At 36.5% G+C, this 23,305-nt stretch overlaps 1 protein-coding gene and 1 long non-coding RNA gene across 2 annotated transcripts in view; one reads left to right on the top strand and one right to left on the bottom strand.

Annotated features, from left to right (window-relative positions):
* LOC101737920 (uncharacterized) overlaps nucleotides 1–23,305 on the bottom strand; it is a 49,231-nt gene that overhangs the window by 13,978 nt on the left and 11,948 nt on the right. Inside the window, exons 13-19 of the mRNA XM_062671217.1 lie at nucleotides 20,402–21,711; nucleotides 11,501–11,642; nucleotides 11,012–11,098; nucleotides 9,866–9,950; nucleotides 7,800–7,989; nucleotides 6,209–6,291; nucleotides 1,413–1,589 (exon numbers count right to left, since the gene is read on the bottom strand). Coding sequence (XP_062527201.1) covers nucleotides 1,413–1,589; nucleotides 6,209–6,291; nucleotides 7,800–7,989; nucleotides 9,866–9,950; nucleotides 11,012–11,098; nucleotides 11,501–11,642; nucleotides 20,402–21,711 — 2,074 coding nt within the window. The remainder of the gene's footprint in view (nucleotides 1–1,412; nucleotides 1,590–6,208; nucleotides 6,292–7,799; nucleotides 7,990–9,865; nucleotides 9,951–11,011; nucleotides 11,099–11,500; nucleotides 11,643–20,401; nucleotides 21,712–23,305) is intronic.
* LOC134199788 (uncharacterized) lies at nucleotides 3,489–4,696 on the top strand. The gene is made up of 2 exons (XR_009974413.1): nucleotides 3,489–3,724; nucleotides 4,490–4,696. It is a non-coding gene; the product is annotated as an uncharacterized LOC134199788 (long non-coding RNA).

Genomic DNA, 23,305 nt, shown 5'->3' with positions numbered 1-23,305 from the left:
TTCATAACACAGACCTAATTTAATGAACGCCAAGACTTAATTCTATGCACAAAAAATATAATAAGCAGGTATATCGCAACGAAACAATAATATCGACAATGCGCACGAGTGCGAAAACGACTGATCAAATGTAAAACGTCAATAAACATTAAACAAGCGTAGTTTTGTTTTTGTAATGATTTATTCTACGGATTTAAAAGTATAAAAATAGATTTTTGTTTAGATATAATGTTTTATATTAGTTTTAAAATCCATTAATTAAATATGTTAATATATTTTGCTAGTTTTTTGCAATATAATGTCTTTTTTAAGAAGATTTAATGTGGATTGTTAAAATATAAATATATTTTACCTATGGAAACTCCTTCAATATTATCAATTGTAGTAGTCATGCTAATTTCTTTTTATTTATGATTTTAATTATCCCACCATTAAAATACCCTTAAATTTTATAATAAGCATGTAAAAATGAAATGTTTTTTCTATAGATATTTCATTCGTGTCCTTGAGAGCACTAGTAGCTGGGCCGAAAATGGCCCATGTCCTTTTCATGTTAATCGAACGCCTTGAAGTCCGCGAAGGCGACGTTCAAAGAATCCGATCCATAAATACAAACATACATGAATAGATACCAAGTTAATAGAGCCTCCCTAGGAACAGAAACCCTCTTAACAACAGGTCCGAGAATTTGGCGTTCGCCTATTTTCACATATTTTCCAATGCGAAATTCCCATTGTTGATGTTTAGTGATATTTCGGAGAACTAAGTAATTTCAATATCAAACGAGTCCTTTGAAGGGATCTTTAATTAAAACCACTAAACTTTGTGACCTTAAAATATGTATTAAAACTTTACTAACGAAATTTGATTCCCTTAAGAAAGTCTTTGCTGAAAATATGTACTTAAATGAGAAATAGAGGTAGATGGCTACAGGTATTTCCTTGTTTGATTACAAATGAAGTTATATAGTTATATACAAGACTTAGAACGTATTATGAGCTCAAAAAGAAAGGCTCTAACTATTTCTGCCGTAAAGCAGCCATGTATTCCGGTTTTGAAAGGTGAGATACACACTTCGACCTTATTATTGAAGCTTTGAGGTCTTATTTGAGTGAGTGATAGCATTCTCATTGTGTATAAGGACTACGAACACCACTTAGCACTAGGTAGACCGTGAGCTTATTCACACATTCACTCCAACAAAAAGTTTGTAGACGCATTACCGTTTGTCCCCTTTTAATTACGTTTTCTAAAGCTGTTTTTTTTTTATTGCTCAGATGGCTGGACGAGCTCACAGCCCACCTGGTTTTAAGTGGTTACTGGAGCCTATAGACATCTACAACGTAAATGCGCCCCCCACCTTGAAAAGCTTTTCAAGCTTGTTTAAAGCTTTTCACTATTACTATATTTACCTGTTGATCAAAAAGGGACCAAAATATTGGTACGGGCAGATACAGGTATAGTATAGCGAATACGACTTTCATATCCGCCACAAGCTTTGGTCCGTACTTTTCTATGGAGTAATCCAACCAATGATCGACAGGAGGAAGTTCCTTACTATCGCTTCGAATGCGCTTCGTAAATGCATACTAAAACATATAAATATATGTATATAAGTAAATATTTAGGTTACTCAATTTAGCTACCTACAATATATTTTTTTTTTATTGCCCTTGTAGGCAGACGAGCATACGGCCCACCTGATGGTGAGTGGTTACCGTCGCCCATGGACTTCAGCAATGCTAGGGGCAGAGCCAAGCCGCTGCCTACCGCTGAATCCTATCACTAATCCTACCGCCTCTGGTATTTACTGTCTTCGTTTTTATCGTTGGACCTACAAAATTTAGCCTATATATAAATAAACATAACAAACACTCCACATTTAAGTGGCTAAAGATAAGGTAAAAATTTCTCCTGTGTTATAGGTATCGAAAACATACACGAGACATATACACCCACAGGCCGACTACCAGTTAAGTTTTTTTTAGGTTTTTTTTTTATTGCCATTTTAGGCAGACGAGCATACGGCCCACCTGATGGTAAGTGGTCACCGTCGCTCATGGACGTCAGCAATGCCAGGGGCAGAGCCAAGCCGCTGCCTACCGTTAAGTACTCTCCTAACTAAGTTTCATAGAAACTTATGAAATATCTGTCAGATGTACCGGAACCCTTGCAAAAACAAAAACAGATGGAAGTGCTGTGTAACTTCTGAGTATTTTTATTTTATTTTACTAATTCTATTTAGACTGCACGCAATGATATACACAATTAAAATCATAAGTCGCGAGAGGACAATGACCTCTCACCGCGCGATCCGCCTGCACTCTCTGCTTTTACACTGCGGGCTCAAGAAATAATAGGTATTTGACATAATATGAAGTTACCGTTTAACAATACTGGCCATTTGAAACGTAATTTACCTATCGCAGGCAATGAGTTCTAAATTCGAATGAATTTTTATTTAAAATTTCTGACGAAGCGTGTTGCGGACGTATGTTTAAAAAAGTGTCCTTTCAATATTGCGAAAAATAAAGAAAGTGTTTGTTTTCAAATTTAGTCATTAGTTTATCAATAAGTGTTTTGTTTTCAATAAATACGTTTGTATCTTTTTCATCAATGTGGACACGGAATCGACGTGGAAAGTTTGATTTAAAAAATGAGTCCCGTGATCTGCCCGAAAACTAAAGTCAACTTTAAAATATATTCCTTACGCTAGCTTTCAAAGTAAAGTTTTCTAAATAAAAAAATCATCAATCTTTCAAAAAGCATTATCAAAATGAGTTCGCCTAGAAAATAAGCACTAAAGTAACTAACACACATAAAAAAACAGTCGACTTGAGAACCTCTTCCTTTTTTAAAGTCATTTTCCACCCTCGGCTACACGTAATGACTTATTCATTACGTGTAGCCCTATTACGGCACTATTTACACTATATGAAATAAACGGTAAGGTAAGGTAAAACTGTATTTTAATGATTCTAGACAAAAACCGACAAATGATTTGTTCATTTGTGAATCGGGTGCAACAGCAACTTAACAAAAGTACAACAATTTAATACAATTTTAAATTTCAGGTATTTCATTTTAATTAAACAATTTTAGTTCGTCGTATTCGTTACAAAAGTTGGTGCTCATTTTCAGGGTCTCAACCAAGGCAAAGTAGCATGGCCTGACTCAAGCATATCGGGCCTTCTCCCTCCTTTAAGCTATGTGGTTTTTGTAGGCAGCGGCTTGGCTCTGCCCCTGACATTGCTGAAGTCCATGGGCGACGGTAACCACTCACCATCAGGTGGGCCGTATGCTCGTCTGCCTGCAAGGGCAATAAAAAAAAAGTGAACTTTGCTTATGCACAACTCGGAATTCTTAAAACCATAAGATAAGAAACGAACGGAACTTTATTCGGATTATTTCTAAGTTTATTAACAAATTTTGGCTTCAAAACTCCGCACTCGAGACTAAACGTTTCATTCTTGTTAAAGGTAACATAATCAACGTGACGACGTCAAGGCGTTTCTTTGATCTTGTTTAAATATTAAATTACGGATCCTGTTTCATACATACCACATTAGTTTTCCGATTTATTTAACGAAATCGCTGTATACCTACTCGGAAAGGTAACAAAATTCTTCGAAGATCAAGCAGGTGGTATAAAATGATAGTTACATCTGAAATGGTTACTGGGAACATATTTATAAACAAAGATCAGTGGTGTAACATTAGAAAGGTGATTGTCAAGAAATGTTATTGCTTCGTAGGTATATCGTATGCAGCTTAAAGGCACCTGTGGGACTCTTTGGTTTTGTTTTGAAAACAAAAATTAATTATTAATCAAAACACAGCTCGCCAATGCTGTGTCAGAACATTGATTTGCCAAACCAAACGTAAATACTTTGTACTTTTTAGTTAATTCGAACAGTGTTAAGAGACCATTCCCGAAATAAATTAATGTAAGCCGAAAACAATACTCAGTCACTAAACTAAGCACAATTAATGTGACGGATTGTCTGTAACGCTGTAATATAATGTGAAATGTGAATATTATTATGTAGCTGAACCAAAGATTCCATTCGTCGCGTCGCTGTTTTTATTTATATAAAAGTGCGTGCTTTATAAAGGGATATTTTCAAAGCGGCTTACTTTACTTTTGTTGTGTTGATAAAAATGAACAAAAATTTTCCCGACAGAAATAGACTGGACAATGATATCTACCAAGTCTTATGAGCTTAATACGCCCTCAGTGATCTTCTTAATACCGAATCTATAAATAAATAGGTAAAGACCAAAAGCTCGGTACCCTTTTCTATTCTCTTTGTCATTCGATTTTTATTAGCTGTCGACGAACATTTGTTTTAACAATTAAAAAACGTCTGAAAACTTCAGTGATTACGGTCTTATTTAAATTTTTATGTTGACTAATGTTGTATGTATGACTAATGTAATAAGACTAATGTTGTCTTTTGACTTTCCATGTTTTCTCTGCGGTATTAAGAAACCATTATAAAACTCCTAAAGGGCATCAATCATGGATCATAACACGGAGATAGTATCATTTTCTCCATTAGTTTGGCAAAAAAAACGTGTGAAAAGACCGTGTACCACACACCGATGATTGATACGTCTGGGTAGCCCATCGAGTATGATGAATGACTCCAAATACGTCTTTACAATTACTTAATATACTTATCCATATCACTAACACGTTGGTTTCATTACATATTACATTAGGACTATTTAATTTAAGAGTCTAGTATAATTTCGTCTATAATCAGAGTGGAGATGAATGTGAAAACTCACAACGATAAAGTTTCGTCTCGAATCGTATACAAAGTCAAAAAATAGTACAATTAATTAAGAAACGTTAAAAATTTGGCAACTTTGTTTCTTATTCTGTTACTATAACATTATTATGCACTCTAAAGAATAAATATGATGCATATGAAAATTAAGACAACGTATTTACCTACATATAGGTAATATACCAATAAAACAGGTAGTATTGTTAGTCTGTGTCACGAATATCTCGCGTAGAGGTTTTGCTTCCTACTTATTTAGTAACCTGGAGGGGTTATACTAGATTCGCCGAACAAGTAGGTAAGCTCAAGGGCCTCTAGCCTGGTTACATTGCCAACACTAGCCCTAGCAAGAGCAGTGCTTTGCAGAATCTTCCACCAGATCGGCAACACGACCCACTGAGAAGATCCGGCCAGAAACTTAGTGAGCTGTGTCTGTTAGAGGTTTGCAACGAATAAGATGAATTTAGAGAATTGATAGGAGTTTATTTTCTTCAAAAGAAGAAGACCGTAAAATTGAAGAAGTTATTAAGGATTTTTTTCATTCTTGACTGTTCTTTTAGTGTGAGCCCTACCCAATAATGTATAATAACGTTATGTTGGGAAGACTGTATTATTTTAGTGTCAAGTGCTTTTAAAAAAATGTTCCAATCTTAAAAATAAAGAGGTATGCGTATTATAATACGACCTTATCTTCTTCTTGCCCTTATCTCCAGAGCCACAGAAATAATTAAAATAGGGAACGGCAAATTCCATCCTTCCATTGAACCGTGAATTTTGTGTGTAAGTAAGTATGTATGTGGTATGTACATATGTATGTATTCAAAATTATCTTGAAAGAGTCGTTGGCATGATTCAAATTATTCCATTTTTTTTTTGTTTTGTGCACATTGCTACAATTATCTACAATTGCTACAATTATTTAATTTTATTATGACTACACGCCCGTCAAAATAGCTTGTAAAGAATATCGGTTTACAAACAGAGGAGAAAAAAAAAACTAAAATGTTTTGACTTTGCCTATTTATTTACAGATAAACAGCAAAAATGAGCTATTTTTATAACGCTCATTACCTACCATTTCAGCTATTTTTATTTTCTTTGCTTTTATAACTTTTTAAATTATTTTAAGTCATGTTAGTTTTTAAATTATCCTTCTACTTTGTACTCGTGTCTCAGTGTGAGCAATGAACATTATTTTGCATTACTTATTAACTTTAGCACTTCTGAAATAGAAGTAGTCCAAAAATGGTTTTATTCCATCTCCGCAAACAAAAGCGAAACAACAGAGGAACTTTTTGCGATTGTTACAAAACCACAACCGACTCCCATCTGCTTCGTAACTTTTACACTTAAATTTGGATAATTACACAATTTTTATTTAAACAAAAATTATTGTTTGTATTTTCCGGACTCACCCACGCGCAAGAAACAAATTTCAATGTAACATTGTCTCTGGGCTCTTTCATTCTGTACCAAGGCTTGCCGGTCACGAATATTACTGGTAAAAAAAAAACAATAGCTATGTTGAACTCTTAAATATTACAATGTTTCAACTTGAACGCGATGAGTTACTAAAACTGAAATGCATAATCGCGTTTTTAAATTTTGAACGTTCGATTTTTTTGCATTTATTTCGATCAATGATGTAGCGGCTCTCGAGATCCGAAGACGAAGACTCAACGGCAGTCCTATCCATTAAAATAGAACGAATGCCTTCGCAATAAAAGTCCAATTACGCTTTAGACGATTTAAAATGCCTTTAAAAAGTGAAAAACATTAGCTCTGGAAATAAATAAAAAATCCATATGATGCAATTACGTACTATCGTTGATCGGGTTGATATTACGAGTATATTATAATATATCGTCTTTTCGCATTAAAAGTGTACAATTTCCAAAAATATTCGAAATTCAGCTAATATGCGGAATCATGTAGTATCTATCACCAGCATTTTTCTCATAAATACTGTCAAAAGGGCGTAGTTTAGTTTTAGTTTTTTTTTTTAGTTTACCTATGTTTTGATTACTATTAACAAAATTAATACATAATTTTATCTTACTTTAAAAGACATATACATAATGTTAATATTAAAAATATCACATGTTAAACCTTTAAAACACTCATCTGTAAAATTAGTAAGTTTTGATATTATACAGTTTTAATGCGAGAAGACGATATGATATGTACTTAAATCCGATTCCGTGGTCACAAAACTCAATTTTTTTATGTGACGGATCCCTATTTATTATTGCATGATATTATTGCTTATGGTTTCCATCACTTAATGCTTTATGAAATAATTATCAACATATGTATGCTATTGTCTATACCCTTCTCTCCCCTTTTTCATTTCAGAATTCACATTGCCACCCCTCACGTCAGGTTATCCTAAGCTTACGAATCGTAATGCGTTAGAAGTCGTCGTGGCCTAACAGATAAGAAGTCCGGTGCATTCGTGTTGAGCGAGGCACCGGTGTTCGAAATTCAGGCGGGTACCAATTTTTCTAATGAAATACGTACTCAATAAATGTTCACGATTGATTTCCACGGTGAAGGAATAACATCGTGTAATAAAAATGAAACCCACAAAATTATGATTTGCGTAATTACTGGTGGTAGGACCTCTTGTGAGTCCGCGTGGTGGACTGCCTATTTCTGCCGTGAAGCAGTAATGCGTTTCGGTTTGAAGGGTGGGGCAGCCGTTGTAACTATACTTGAGACTTTAGAACTTATATCTCAAGGTGGGTGGCGCATAGTATATATAGTTACAACGGCTACCCCACCCTTCAAACCGAAACGCATTGCTGCTTCACGGCAGAAATAGGCGGGATGATGGTATCTACCAGTGCAGACTCACAAGAGGTCCATCACCAGTAATAAAGTCATATAAGGGTAAAATAAATATCTCAAAACAATAAATACAGTCCGTCCACGCTCAATTACCACAACGCAACAGTAATATTTATATTGAATTTGCAATATATATAGAACATTATAAGAACTCACTTATAGAAACGAGAACCAAGAATGCTGGAAAACCAAAGCCAAGGGCGTAGCACGTGTCATCACCGAAGCACATGACGCTTTTACGCAAAGCCGGTGTCACAATCATTCCCATAAAGCCGCCAAGGTTCACGGTACAGTAGAAAGTGGAGAAGAACCTTTGTAAGCGTTGATTCTCTTCGGGAAGTCGGAACTGATGATCAAATTGAATGTATTAGGGGGTTAACATTTATTTTTGTGTATTACATGCGTGTTTGATGTATAAACCCAAGTTTTCGCTCGCTTGGTCCAGCTTCGCTCGTGAATTAATCCTATTAATTACTAAATTTATGACAGAAACACCTCTCAGGGATTTGTCATGTTTTTTAATACACATTTTTTTATCTGTAGCCTGTAAATATAGTACATAGATCTTGAGACTTAAACTCTAAGACATAAGGTCGAAGCTTGAATCGTAAGATAGAGAGTTCATCAGATAGGGCCTCCTTTAAGCCGAAACGTAATTGCTTGCCAACTGCTAATAAGGTGGCTTGAGAATTAAGGTGTTTTTGTTCAAAGTTGGTAAACAGTATTAACGTAACACTAAATATAAACAGATGTGTACCTTTTTGTTAGTTTATATAAATACGCGAGCAGTGAGTGGCCTTTTTTTTTCCACCAGAGAAAATCGCCGGTATGTGGGAGTTGAACCTCACTATACACTCCTGCCGCTCACAGCCGGCGCCCTACCCCGGACCGGGTGGGAACCCAGTCGGAGCTATTGAGACGGCGGGACAGGGTTTACGCAGAGCATATTACATCCATCCCGCCGTCCCCCAGACGCCGGACCGGCGGCCGCCAGCGACACGACCGCCGGTTCCTTCGGTCGACGGGCCAAGAGCCCGCATTGATGGCGCCGCGCTACACCTTCCCCCGGAGCGGTCGGGGGAACGCGGCTTACCACGCCGCCCCACGCCTAGGCTCCTTCCCGCATAAAACGGGTGGAGCCCGAAGCTCTTAGGGGCCCGGGTTACGGACGAGACCCCGGTCCCGACCCCCTGCTCGGCGGCGGCGGATTTCTGCGTAGTGAGGAGAGCTTTGCCTCACTCGCCCCGCCGCCTCCTTCTGCGAGATGGTGCACTCGCAGAAGTCGAGCATAGCCTTCCAGGACTCGTCACCGCCAAGCGTCGACGCCACGACGCCAGGCAGCGACAAGTTCGGTCCTATCTTTGCGACCAGGACACGGCGCTGCACCTCCCAAGCGGGGCAGACAGCGAGCGTATGCTCCGCCGTGTCCAGGTCGTGTCCACAATGGTGGCACCTCGTCGTCGGCTCAGCTCCTATCCGGTGCAGATACTTTCCGAAGCATCCGTGCCCAGTCAGCACCTGCACCAGACGGAAGGTGAGGCGTCCTCGGCCACGATTCACCCAGTCATCAAAGACTGGGTAAACCGCCTCGACGATCCGTAGACCCCAGGTGGGGTTGGCCAACCGCCTCGACCACGATTCGAATGAGTGGCCTAAACTAGTTTAGGAACCAAAGACAACGCAAATAACGCTATTAAGAAATGGACGATATTAACGTTGCTAGAGGGAGTTGGCATTTATATTTATTTGAAAGACCGATGACCGGATTTTCCACTTGTAAGTCAATGAAGGAAACCGAAAAACATACTATGTAACATATTTCAGATTAAACCTACATAATATTATAATTTAATCTTGTAGCTGAGAAAAATGGTGCGTCTCGCGAAAAACTCTTGCAAGACGCCCTTACTCAAATACCTATTTAATGCACACTTTTCCAACGCATTTTCAACGAATAGTTCGCCGATATAGATATAGATTGCGATCTATAACTATATAGCTATTTACAGCATAATTTCAATTATGAAATATGTTAGCTAGTGACAATAAGCAGGAGCACCTTCCACGTGTAACTCAAACTTAGATTACACATCCCAGTAAAGTGCGTCTCACTCACTTTGTGGCATGATAGTCTTGCAAGCCATTTCCGTCAATAAAATAACTATCACAATGTCCAGCAGTCCACTAATCTAAACAGACAAATAAATTTTGGTCACCTTTACCTGATCACCACCAAAAGCAGCAACACATGGTTTAATACCTCCAGTTCCTGTTGCAATTAAAGCTAAACCAATCATTGATGTTGCACTGAAATGTACAAAGTTCATATAAAAAACCGCTTTTGTGTGTACGTACTGATTTTAAATGTACGCAATTATGAATTGCATAGACGGCATTTTTTCTCTACCTATTCGCCGGTAGCCTAATGAGCTATTCCAACTACACTCTGTGTAGTAGATGAGATCACAGGGCTCAACCTGACAGAGCTTACTAACACAGGCCCTAGCAAGAGCAGTGCTACGCAGAATCTATCACCGGATCGGAATCGCGATCCACTGAGTACATCTAGGGAGAAACTTAGTGAATTGAGTCTGAAACTTAATGGGTTTATGGGCTAGTCCGGTTATCGAACTATTGACCGGTGACCGGTGCATGATGAGCCTAAAACCATCGAGAGTGGATCCGGGGGATCCTAAAAGACATGCTAGGGCTACGGCAGCTTTGCGTTCCCGCCTTGCCTGGGTCAGATACATAATTACTGCGGCCTGCTGTGTGATACATTAGAACAAAGGTTAATTAGTTTTTTTTCCTACTTATGCTGATAGCCTTGAGAGGCTATATCAGCTTCGCCCTAAGGTGTGGGTGAACTCACGGGGCTCAAACCGGAGTCGTGCTAACACTGGCCCTAGCAAGAGCAGTGCTTCGCAGAATCTACCACCGGATCGGAAACGCGACCCACTGAAAAGATCCGGCGAGAAACTCAGTGGGCTGTGTCTGTGGATTAATTCGCTCGTCGAGCCCTTCGTCGCAAGCGACGGGTTCGACTAGGACGGTGACCGGTGCTTGTGGTACCTAAAAGCACCGTTAATGGATCAGGAGGATCCGTAATGACGTGTTTATCATAGATTATACACTTAATATCTTGGTGTTTATATAATAACCATGTATCTCTGTTCAGAGACTATAACGCGTAGAGTTGCGACATCTAGCTTCAATAAAATAAACCTCTCTCCAAAGTTGAACGACTAACGCCATCTAGCCTACGCATAACTAAATGATTAAAGAAATTTAGAGTTTGCTTTTAGTATTCCATAGTATTAGGTAGATGTCACTTTTAATTTTTGACTCGCTTTCGTATTTATACTTACATAGGTGGCAACATCAGCGGTGGTATTGCAGAACAACAAGTAAGTAATGTTCCAACTAAATATATTATTGAAAAATATAATATGACCCTGAAAATTTTGCAATAGTAAATTTTAGAATATTCTAATAGTTATTCTCAGCCTGTGAAGAGCAGGACCTGTGGGTTAATAGTGCAAAGTGAAAGAAATAATTGGCTTTTTATTATTCATTAAAAATAATTTATTTATGCCTTTTAGTACTACTGTGAGATTCAGTTATTTTGAGTACTTATTTTGTCTATCTTTGTACTAGAGTTCAGCTATGGTATTGACTTTACTTGCAAACTCTACCATGTTCAGTCACTGAGCCCTCATGTTTCGCGTGCCCACTTAGGCGCAGGAACTTCTGAGAAGTTTGGCAAGGAACAAAATCTACCATATGACTGTCTTCAGTTAGTAATTTAACTTTGTAACGAATAAGTACTTTAAAAAATGCAGGTAACTCATACTAACTTGTATCGCCCAATGAAGTTATCAGCCAACACGGCCCCTAGTATGGGCATTGCATAGCACATCATTATAAATACGTGATAAACAACGGTCGCAGCATTTTCATGGAGGCATAACACATTTCTCAGGTATAAGGATAATATGGCTGAAATATGAATAAATTAATGAGTGGTTTCATTTCGATTTAAATCTTTTCTGAACAATTTTCCTCGCATTGGATGTGATCATCATTCAACGCTCTAATTAAGTCTAATTGCGTCACAATAAGACTTAATAGAAGCTCAATTGGCCCGATGCTGAACGGTTTCCTCACTCTTAATAATCGTCATGGGTCGACGTTACCTTCCACATTGACACATGAATTCGATAATTCAATTGGGTTGGTATAGCGCAGTTTAACCCACAGACACAGCTCACTCAGTTTCTTGCCGGATCTTCTCAGTGGGCGGCGTATCCGATCCGGTGGTAGATTCTGCGAAGCACTGCTCTTGCTAGGGCCAGTGTTAGCAACACCTCCGGTTTGAGGCCCGAGAACTCACCTACACGCTAGGGTAACGCTGATCTAGCCTCTCAAGGCTATCAGCATAGGTAGGAAAAAAATATATATGTATATTATATATATCGTATAGCGCAGCAGTTAGGCTGTGGCCCTAGCATTAGTGGGCGTCTATGAGAAGCGGCGCCGACTCACTCTCAGGTGCACGTTATGATTGTTAACAAGAGAAAATACTATAAGCTACAGGAGCCAGCATAGGGACCCTGGTAACCGAACGAACTCATCATGGAGTCCGTCAAGGATTCTGCTGAAGGGATTTTTTTATCTTCTACTGTTTTACATGAGTGAAAAACAATGCACGGTTACCACTTTGCCCGACGCATTCACGAGTTTCAATTTGAGGGGCGGCTTATTCGACACACCACTATAATTGAGACTTTTACCTCATATCTAAAGGTTTTGCCACGTAATATCGATAGCTTAAAAGTAATAGCATAGTAAAATATTGCCCTATAGTTTGTCAAAACATTCAGTTCTCAGAACGCGAACAACAGATATTTCTCGCATTAGTACCTACCGAAAATTCAGCTACTCGTCAATAAGGATATAAACATGCACTTGTATAAAAATATATTTGAAATAAAACAACAGAAAAAAAAACATTTTGTGTTTAACTATGTGGTACCCTAGAAAATGTTTTATTTAAATCGCAATTGAAGATTTGGACAGGCCATTTTAATATTCACAAACTAATTACGGTACAGTTGTAGTAGTGCTCTTCTCTAAAGCCTTGTTCGGACTAGGCGAGTATTTTAGTCGAGTACCGAGTAATTTAATAGCTAAATGTATCTGAACACCAAAAATTTAGTCGAGTAGGTTAGTAAATAATTTAGTCAAGTCAATCATTTTGTTCTATTTTTACGGGCGAGTAGCGCCTCCAATCACGCGTCCTTGCTCACTGGCTCACTGACTAAACAAGTCCTATCGAAGTATTCTTTGGGATCTCTTCCAATGCTAATTCCTTCAGAAGACATTTAGTAGCTCCTAGTTTATCACTTCTATCGATCCATTTTCGTACCCATACCTTATTTTTCTTAATCACAGAAGTTTCCTCATCCACCTCTTCTAAAATAGCCATTACGATTAGCTTAATCAGTTTATTCACTCTATTGCGTTGCAGCCTGTTCATCTTGCAAAACACCACTCACTTGTGTACCCTACTGGACCGTAATGCGATAATTTCTGTGCAGTAGCGAGTAGTTTAGCCACTAAATTACTCGGTACTCGACTAATACTCGCCTAGTCCGAACAAGGCTTCGACGCAACATTTAAGTGCTATTAGCACGATTTAACTGGTAGCAGGGCGTCTTGTGGGCCTGCACCAGGCAGATAAAACTCCATGTCTATTTCTGCCGTGAATCAGTAATGCATTTCGGTTTAAAGGGCAGCCGTTGTATTGAGAAACTAAGACTTACAACTCGTATCTCAAGGTGGGCGGCGGCATTTACATTGTTGATTTATGAGCTCCAGTGTCCACTTAACACTAGATGGGCCTTGATCACGTCCACCAATTTTAAAAAACGGGTAGACTGGAGGAGCAGTATCATTCCTTAAGTACCTAATAGCTAGTAACCTAAAGGAGTTATTTAAAGTATGCCCCGTTTGTTAGGCGGGCTCACGAGGATCAACCTTGGAGGACACGCTAATATTAGCTCTAACAAGAGTTTTGCTTCGCTGAATCTACCACCGGATCGGAATCGCGACCCCGTGAGATCCCACGAGAAACTCGATGTGTTGTGCCTGTGTCGAAATTCAATGCGCTACGTGTAGAAACATGAGACACGTCTGGTCTGGTCTTAATTTATATATTGGTTCTCCAATAAAAATTGTGAAGATCCTTTACCAAGCTTTAGGTTGATCATTGCTAGTCACACTGTACTATAATAATTTCAAAAACCTACACTCGTGTATCACCAGAATCGAAGCGTATATTTTCACCGAACTAATTTTGTTTGGAGATGACTGGAAAGTTGTGTTCATGGCATTTTCATAAAATATTATTTCTCCTGCTAGCAAACAAAAACCATGTACAAACTCTCAAGGAAAATTTATCTGAATGTATTTGTGTGAGAAAATGTACAACCCCACCGGCCTTTTATTAAGCAACCAACAGACCGGAAATTTTACATAACCATTGCAAATGCAAATGCCATACTTACTCCGTAAGCCGCAAAATGAAAATCTCTCACAAAATTCGGTTGCTATTATACAAAATATAGAGGCAGGGTGATTATGAATCATATCAAAATGCACATTTGATCACGTATTATTATAATGAGTATAATAGACATCCAGAGATAAACTTCAATAAACAGTTTGACAATCATCGATAGACAAATGAGGAAAAAAATCCAGAGATGCAATCATAAATTATAGAAAATACACTATAGTAAAAGATAGATATAAAATATCACAGATGAATAGGTTTGAAACCATATTAGGTAATTACAAAAGATATAAAAATTGGGATCTTTTTTCCCGTACGTATACTGTATAAGTACGTTTACGTAACATTTTTTTTTAGTTTTATTACAATTTTTTGTTATTTTTACCTCTTTAATTCTTACCCTTTCTTAAAGCTATGCCCTTGTTTTTTAAACATAATTCTAAGAAATTACATTTTACAAAAAAACCCTATCTAGTTTTTATTTCAGAAATGAAACTTGTTGCTCTTTTTTTCACAAAATTATATAATAAATGCTATTACTACAAATAAATTTAGCGCCATTTTGAAAATCACGTTTTTTTTGTTATTTAAACAAAGGGCTATATTCACACTCCCATTAACCTAGTTTTTGTAACAAAAACTTGTTAATTATTCCGACTTTCACATATTTACATACCATTACTAGTTAGGCCATCGTGACAAGGAAATCAATATTTAGGAGAAACATAAAGTAAACACCATAAAACTAACTGGTACATTTGAGAGCCCTTGTCACTTCGCCGGTCAGAAAAAAATGTCCAATTTTATTTATAAATTGAAAATAATAACGATTGACCTTAATTATAAAGATATGAAATTGTATGAATAATGAGTAAAGATGACTTAGTGTAAAAAAATATCAAAGTAAGATAAATACTATTTAAAGAATGAATAAGATACACGAATATATTTGTCTATTCCTCTACATTAAATGGCCTTCACAATGAACAGAACTTGTGGATAAATATAAACTACACACATTATAATGGAGATCCATGAAATTTCGCAAATCTAAAAAGATACGAGGAATGCAATCAATCAAATAAATTGAAGATTGTTGCCGTATAGTTTGTTTACATTTACTTTTTTGACCCTTCTCAATTTTCTTACTCTTCTGTATGGTGAAGGTGGTGATACTCATGTTTGGGCATCTATACTGATGATATGGCGTCTTGTGTGCCCACACGGGTATGTACCACCACCCTGTCTATTTCTGCCGCGAAACAGTAATGCGTTTCGGTTTGTCTTTCGTTTGTTTTTCGGTCCTTAAAAACTCAAAGTGGACCCTCAAATTAGTTGGCGACATTAACGTGATTGAATTCTATGGGCTCCGTTAACTTCGCACCAGGTGGGCCGAGAGCTCGTTCACTCCTCTTAGCAATAAATAAAAATAAATAGATGAGGTAAACCGTACAATAAACAACTGACACGCTTGGTACTCGGACAGCAAAATTCAGATATTAGTTATTTGTTCAAATTAATTTTCATTTGGAACAGTATTAAATTAAATAGTGTCAAGAAGGTTTGTATGGACTCTCAGATATTATTTGTCTGTATTTAACCTGTTATAAAGTTAGTGAATTTTTTACTTTAATAACTTTTTCGAAGACGAACGAAGTTAATACATTTGGCATATTATGTACCCACTAGATTCCATTACTGCATATTTCTCAAATTTACAATAAGTTTACCTTATAATACTAAGAACATATTAAGCGTCATTGGTAAATTTCCATCATTTAAAAGAGTTTGACAGAAGCATACTAAACACCTCTAGTATTTTCTTACTAATGCGTAATTTTCATAGAAACAAATGCTGCAATGTAATACTCCATATGTAGGTGATTATTTCTTTTCTTACCGCGCCTATTCTTTTTTTGCTATTATCCACAAGTCCTTTCATGGATGACTACAAACATTGATGACTAAATACATTCGATTATTATATAATTACTATGCGATAAAGTAACACCAATGACGTTGACTATTATATTGAAACCTTAATTATTCAATAACCATAAGAAGTAGCATCAATCATAACTTTACCATAACTCTCATATGTCTGTTAATGTCTTCAACATTTCTGCGCTTGAAGCAAATTGCTCGTTCTTCCTTGCGCTAGATGGCCAATTAAGGCAATCTTACTTGTATTCTAAAATCGGAAAATCAAATAAGGCAATCCTTCTTGCATTCTAACTTCGAACAGTCAATTAAGGCAATCCTTCTTGCATTCTAACTTCGGACAGTCAATTAAGGCAATCCTACTTGCATTCTAAAATCGGACAGTCAATTAGGGTAATCCTTCTTGCATTCTAACTTCGGACAGTCAATTAAGACAATCCTACTTGCATTCTAACATCGAACAGTCAATATAGGTAATCCGACTTGCATTCTAACTTCGGACAACCAATTAAGGCAATCCTTCTTGCATTCTAAGATTGGACAGTCAATTAAGGCAATCCTACTTGCATTCTAACTTCGGACAGTCAATTAAGGCAATCCTACTTGCATTCTAACATCGGACAGTCAATTAAGGCAATCCTACTTGCATTCTAACATCGGACAGTCAATTAAGGCAATCCTACTTGCATTCTAACATCGGACAGTCAATTAAGGCAATCCTACTTGCATTCTAACATCGGACACTCAATTAATGAAAGTCACTAGTACATTCTGACAATGTAAGCTCATTCCTCTACATAGGCCGGCTGGTAAAGGCGAGCCAGAAGACCAGACGATAACCAGTAAATATACTTTATGCGTGTCCGTTTCGTGGGGAGATGAAGACAATCCAAAAGACCAATCGACCAACCATTTGAAGAAAATGTAGATAGCATCCCCATTTTAGACGACCAATTATGGCGAGCCAGAACAGTATCTTCTAACCATATTTAAAATCCTTTACGAAGCATTTTAACCTCGTCCACTTCTTACAAAAAAATCTCATCCCTTTCCCGTGCAACTAGAAATTTGCCTCGGATCAGCGATCAAAATACGTGTTAGCCGCTGCGTCAACAATCGTCCACCTTTCTCAAATCTGTACGTTTTCTCGCCAGTTGCTTATTTCGAGCTTATATTAAAGATTTGCTAAACCCCAACCAACACTTATGTTAAACCATCGATTTTATAATCCGATCTTTTCCCGATATGCATTGCATCCCTGTTTGAAAAGTACGCGGAGTTCAGCAAAGAGCTCTATTTTGACGGTTTTTCGTCTGTTTCAATTGCATTTTCCTCTTTTTATCAAACTTTTCCTCATATTTTAGTAGCGATAAGAAGAGACTAATCGTGGTTATTGAATAATTTTATGCATGAGCCATAACCAATGACCGGACCCAAAACTAAATAGTAACTTAACAATGCTATTTGGCTTATACTTCAAATAGCTTCAGTTTTTCATAACACGCTCCCAACGACGAACCCTCTGCATTATAAATTTAAGTACGAGTTTTATATCATGCATTGCCTACTATTACTCCGTGATTTTAATGGGAAAATTGAGTGATTTGACTCATAAAGGTCCGAGATATAAGTTTTTTAAGTTTTTGTTGGGGATTAACTGGGGTTCTCAAACACAGACCTGTATATCAAGTTCTGGTATAGAATTTGTAAGGCGAATTTGAGCGTCGAAGTCAATTAAAAGTAATTATAAATACAAGCAATTTACACAGTAACACACTGCCTAGAATCAACAAATAATATCTAAATAGTTCAGACATATCATTGTAAAACAAAATTAGACTTAGGCCTGACTCATGCATTGGTTTTTAAGATACAAGTATTAGTAATAATTATAATCTAATAACATATTCTATGTCGACAACACATATTTTTGTTTTTTTTTAATTGTTAATATTTGTTTTGAATGACACCAAGTAACTTATATTAAGAATCGTTTCAATGATCTACGTGCTAATAGTATTGATGTAATAGTATTAAAATGTTCTAAAAGCAATGTACTGCAGCGAGATAGCATAAGCGTTTTCTACAAAGTCTTGTTTTAAATCACTTACTTTCTGGACACCTAAATTTATGTTTAATTATAGTATATATTTTAGAGATCAATCGATTAGTATAAACGGCGTCAAACATGGTCTTCGCGTGAAACGCAGATAAAGTAACGACTTATTCGTTTGTAGCCTAAGGACTATTTAGACTACGCGCGGACGGGTTATTTCGCGTATTAAGTACTGATTTCCTTTGGGCTCTCTCTCGTACATATAACTAACGCTAGTAGACGAGTAAACAGGTTACTTTATGGTATCCAAGAGGGGACACCAGAAGACAGGGGCGACCAAAAACGAGATGGAGCGATGATATACGCCTAACCCTAGGACCATACTGGACCAGAGTTGCAGAGGACCGAGCCCAATGGAGAGAGCTGGAGGAGGCCTATGCCACGAGGCACGCCGAACTCCGAGATATACTATAAGAAATAACATGTAAAAAAAAAAAAAATGTAAATTTCATGGTTGTAGTTCGGAAATAAAGGGCTTTATTATTATTTATTATTATTTTAGTAGACGGTTATACACGGCCTAGCCCATATTATTAAATATTAAATAAGTCCATTGCAAACGCAGAGCAAAAACTGTCATTAACCCAAATTATTGTTGGTACCAGTTGCAAAACTGAAGCACTAGACTTCCGTGACTTTTAAACATCTACCACATATACGTTTTACAGCGTGGACAGGCAGCGGCTGCCAATTTGATTCGGTCGTGGACTGTTCTAGAATGTACCGACGTGAAGACTTTATTATTTAATTTCAGGAACCCATTGAAGACATAAAGGTGAATTCAGTTTATCAACCAAAGCCAGTAAGAATTACATTTAAAACCAATACAGGAGGGTAATTGATTCGGTTAACCCAAGTTCAATGACCTTCTTCACTCTGCATTTGGAACAGACTTTATTAGACTACAAAAAAAGGGCAATGTTAATTACATTTTTTTTGTAAGTTCACATCGGCACGCTTATTCATTCAGGACGTTTTCAGTTACATACTTGTTTGACACCTTTATAATTAATCGAATACTGAAATATAATGAATCAATTTAATACTATCACAAAAAAATTACCACAAAGACTAATTTTACGTAAACATTATAAATTACGATGAAAATGCAATGGATTAATTGATAAGATAAAAATAAGATAATAACCTAATTACGTATTTTGAGTGAAATAATTAAATTTAATAAAATTATAAAATATTTAATACTTTACTTTTTTAATTCAAATTGCTTTATGTAAAATTTAATTAAAATTAGTATCTATTAAATTAGATCATAAATGAATTTAAATTTAAACCGACTTAAGGTAAGTGAATTTTATTAAAATTCGTAAATAAATTTATGAACAATACATTTAAATTAATTTATAAGCCACATATACAACCGAGAAATTTTAAATTTGAACCTAACTGATTATTAAGAGTAAATTATCTTAATAACTAATATATATTCTAAAGAGAATAGTAATTATTAATACCATTCAAATAGACATAGCGGCTAATTCACAAAAATTAGAATGTGTATTCGCAGTAAAATCGCAGCATACTGGGAAAACAGCATCAAGTTTGAAATTCTAAAAAAGTTCAATTCCTATTTTATGAACTTGTAAAAGCTTCTGGATAGTAATTACTTTTTTTCTTAAGCTTAACTCTGTTTTTTGATGAAACGAAAATATGTTTCATGCTGTGAGTTTCTAAGATACCGAATTAACTGTTTTAAATAAGTCAATATTTACAGAACTACAAATTTCTTCAAAAAAATAAGAGAAGAATAATCGTTACTATTCAGTCAGTAGTCATTTCAGTCATCCTATCCATCTATTAAGTCCTCTATTAACTCAGTAACATATCTCCATCAGTAGTAAGATACCGACCGTGCGTTTTGATTTTAATATCCTGAACCGTATTAAAATTCCACAAATGATGATAAGGAATGAAATGCGTGACCACCCTCCCACAAACTATGACCAAATAATATCTGTAGGTAACACAAATTTTAATACAGTTTTCGATAAAGATATTATATATATATATAAATTCTTCTAAAAGATCCATAAATGATTGCGGTAGAATGCTTCTATTTCTTTTTACGGCACAATTATTCGTTAGCCTGATTGTTATCGGAACCTTCGTTGTCGGCTTCCGATTTTTGTTCATTCGCGTCTGCTTCCTTATTAGTAGGTTCTTGATTAGCTTGTGCCTGTTCTTCGAGCTGCTGAGTTTGATTGTTGCGGTCCTCGTTGTTTTGTCCTTCTGCCTGTTCAGTCTGGTCTTGAGGCACCTCCGATACGTCCTCATCATCGTCATCGTCTTCGTCTTCATCATCATCATCGATTTCATCATCGCTATCCTCAGAATCATCATCCAGATCTTCCAACGCAAGCAAGTTATGAATGCGATCGATTCGCTCACGCCCGAGATCAGGTTCCTCTAGCTCCTCCTCTATCCCGAAAAGTATATTATCTCGACGAGGATCAAAATCAGCCGTATGATCTGGTCTATGGAGAAGGTCAAAGTGTAATGGCCTAAAACCGTCAATTTGGAAAGGCTTAATCTCATCAACAATTAAAGTCTTTTGTTCACGGATAATTACGGGTTTTTCCGCAGTAAAATCGATGTCTTCGTCAGAATCGTCTTCAATATTAGATGCAACGCCAGTTGCATATGGTACATTTTCATTTTCAATGCCTGGTAGCTTTTCTGATGAAATCCCCGGTACTGCTTCTGGTAACACCTCAAGTGCGAATTGAATTGTATTGCCAGGTATAATTTCGGATGTAAATTCAGGTACCACTTCCGATGAAGACCCAGGTTCGATTTCATTTGAAAACCCAGGTACAAATTCCGGTGGTGACTCTGGCAAAATTTCAGATGACGATCCAGGTGCTACTTCATGAGCAGGCTCAACTACTGATTCTGATGAGGACCCCGGTACCAAATCAGTTGATGAGACACGTAATACTTCAGATGAATTAAAGATCAAATTAGATTCTGGCAAAGTTAAAGTTACAGTTCCGAGTTCAGGGTCGGTTATTACTTTTGGTACAGATGATGGACCTGGTGCAGGAACAGAACCGGGTTGCGGTTCTTTTCCTGTTCCACTTGGATGGAATTCGGCTTGTTCGATTTCCACTGACCGTTGAATGAAAGACGGTAATTGATCCCGAGGAACTACGTAAGGTGGACGGATACTTAAAGATTGTTCCGATCGTCCACATTGAGATGCGAATTTCGCATAAATTTTCAGCAGAAGTTTCGTGAAATTGTTTAAATTATTATCATGAGTAACTGATATAGCCCGAAGCAAAGATTCCTGATAACGATCTTCGGCTTGTCGCTTCCGATTGAGCTCGTGCCCAATGCAAGTTCTGCGATATGATGGACTGATATCGTCGAATAGTCCTGTCCACATTCTTTCTGACCGACGAGTTCCATTACTGTAAGTAATCAAACGTTGACTATCGTTTCTATATTGATAAACATACAAAAAAAAGCAATTTATCCTAACTCAAACATGAAAATTCTAATTACATGCTTCTTTCTTACTAAGGCCTAATTTTTATTTTGTATTCATTTACACATGAAATTACTTTTTTTTACTACTGAAAAAATATCTATGAACTGTATTATGCAAGTAAAAATTTTATAAAGTTTTCTAACATCATGTATTTTGGATTTGTATCCCACTATAAATTCTGTTGGCAGCTGTTACAAATTTTAATAATCCTGGGATTATTTTTAATTCTCAGTATATTCATTTTGTGTGATATAACGATGTATGTATGTGCGTCTTAATTTGTTTTTTTTTATTGTTATATTATCTTTGGCCTATAGACAGCCCCTACTGTATCTCAGCCACCCACTTTCAAGATATATCACAGTGACTGGTCCTCCGCTGCTTGCATCTAGTATTTTTTACTTTTTAGGTGATATGTTCGTGATTTATAAAATAAATATCGGCGGTGTTCATTGAAACTAATTTACACAGTGCAATACGTTGCATATTCACTGTTACTCATTTTATTATACTATTCTGTTTTTTAATATGAATATTAAATGACAATATTTCAACATAGCCGTGATATCGGTATGTAAAATAATATTTGCATTACCACATTCTGGCGTAGTATTCGAGGGTTATATTGCAAATGATCATGTAGTGAACAACAGTGAACATGTTTTTGGACAGCAGTGATATTTCAATGTAAGCAACAACATAGTATCATGCATCACCGTCAGCCCACTTTCGCCTAAAGCTGTACGTAGTTCTCCAATAACACATATTATTATGTATATATATTTTTGAAATCTATTGAGATCTAAATGAAGTCATAATTATATGTTCTGCCAGTCGATTTTCTAGCGAACCCATTAACCGTTACGAAATACTTTACGAAAATAAAAGCATAAATAGAAAAGCTCGCTGTGGGGTATTCTTTCTAAAGTTTAAAGGAGAAACGATTGCAAATAAATTTAAGGTTTAAGGGATATAAAATTAATTAAGGAGTGTTAAATTGTAGGCCATTTATATATATGTATAAGAAATTATGCTACAATAGCGATCACTTATACTTACTGCAGACACAGAAGGGTAGAAAAAAAAAACATGCTTCACAATAAAACACAACAGATTTATTTAATTAATCTACTAGTCGAGTTCTAGCTTCGTCATTGTCAATATCATGATAAATTCATAAAACGAGTGATAAGCAAAGTCACTTAAGTCACATAAACTTGAAACGTCGAAAATTAAGTGTGGTCGATGAAGATGTGAGTTTTAGTGTTTCAATAGAAATTAAACCAGCGGCTTGAGTTGACTAAATTTTACTTTTCACTAAGCGTACTCTTTCAAAATTCTAAATGAGGTTTGAACAAAAGTTAAAAGGTGTGCAACCATTTAAAAAAAGTTAAATTATCTACTTTTCAAAAAATTCCGTGTCGATAAATCGGCTATAGAAAAAATATGGAACCAGCCCGCCTATTCATTTACTTTGTAAACTATGTTTCAACTTAAGCTAAATAAATAAATGT

This window comes from Bombyx mori, chromosome 1 (genome assembly GCF_030269925.1).
Source record: "Bombyx mori chromosome 1, ASM3026992v2".
In the NCBI taxonomy this organism is placed as follows: Eukaryota; Metazoa; Arthropoda; class Insecta; order Lepidoptera; family Bombycidae; genus Bombyx; species Bombyx mori.
The sequence above is the reverse complement of the archived record's forward strand: the minus strand, read 5'-3'. Positions and strand labels throughout refer to the sequence as shown.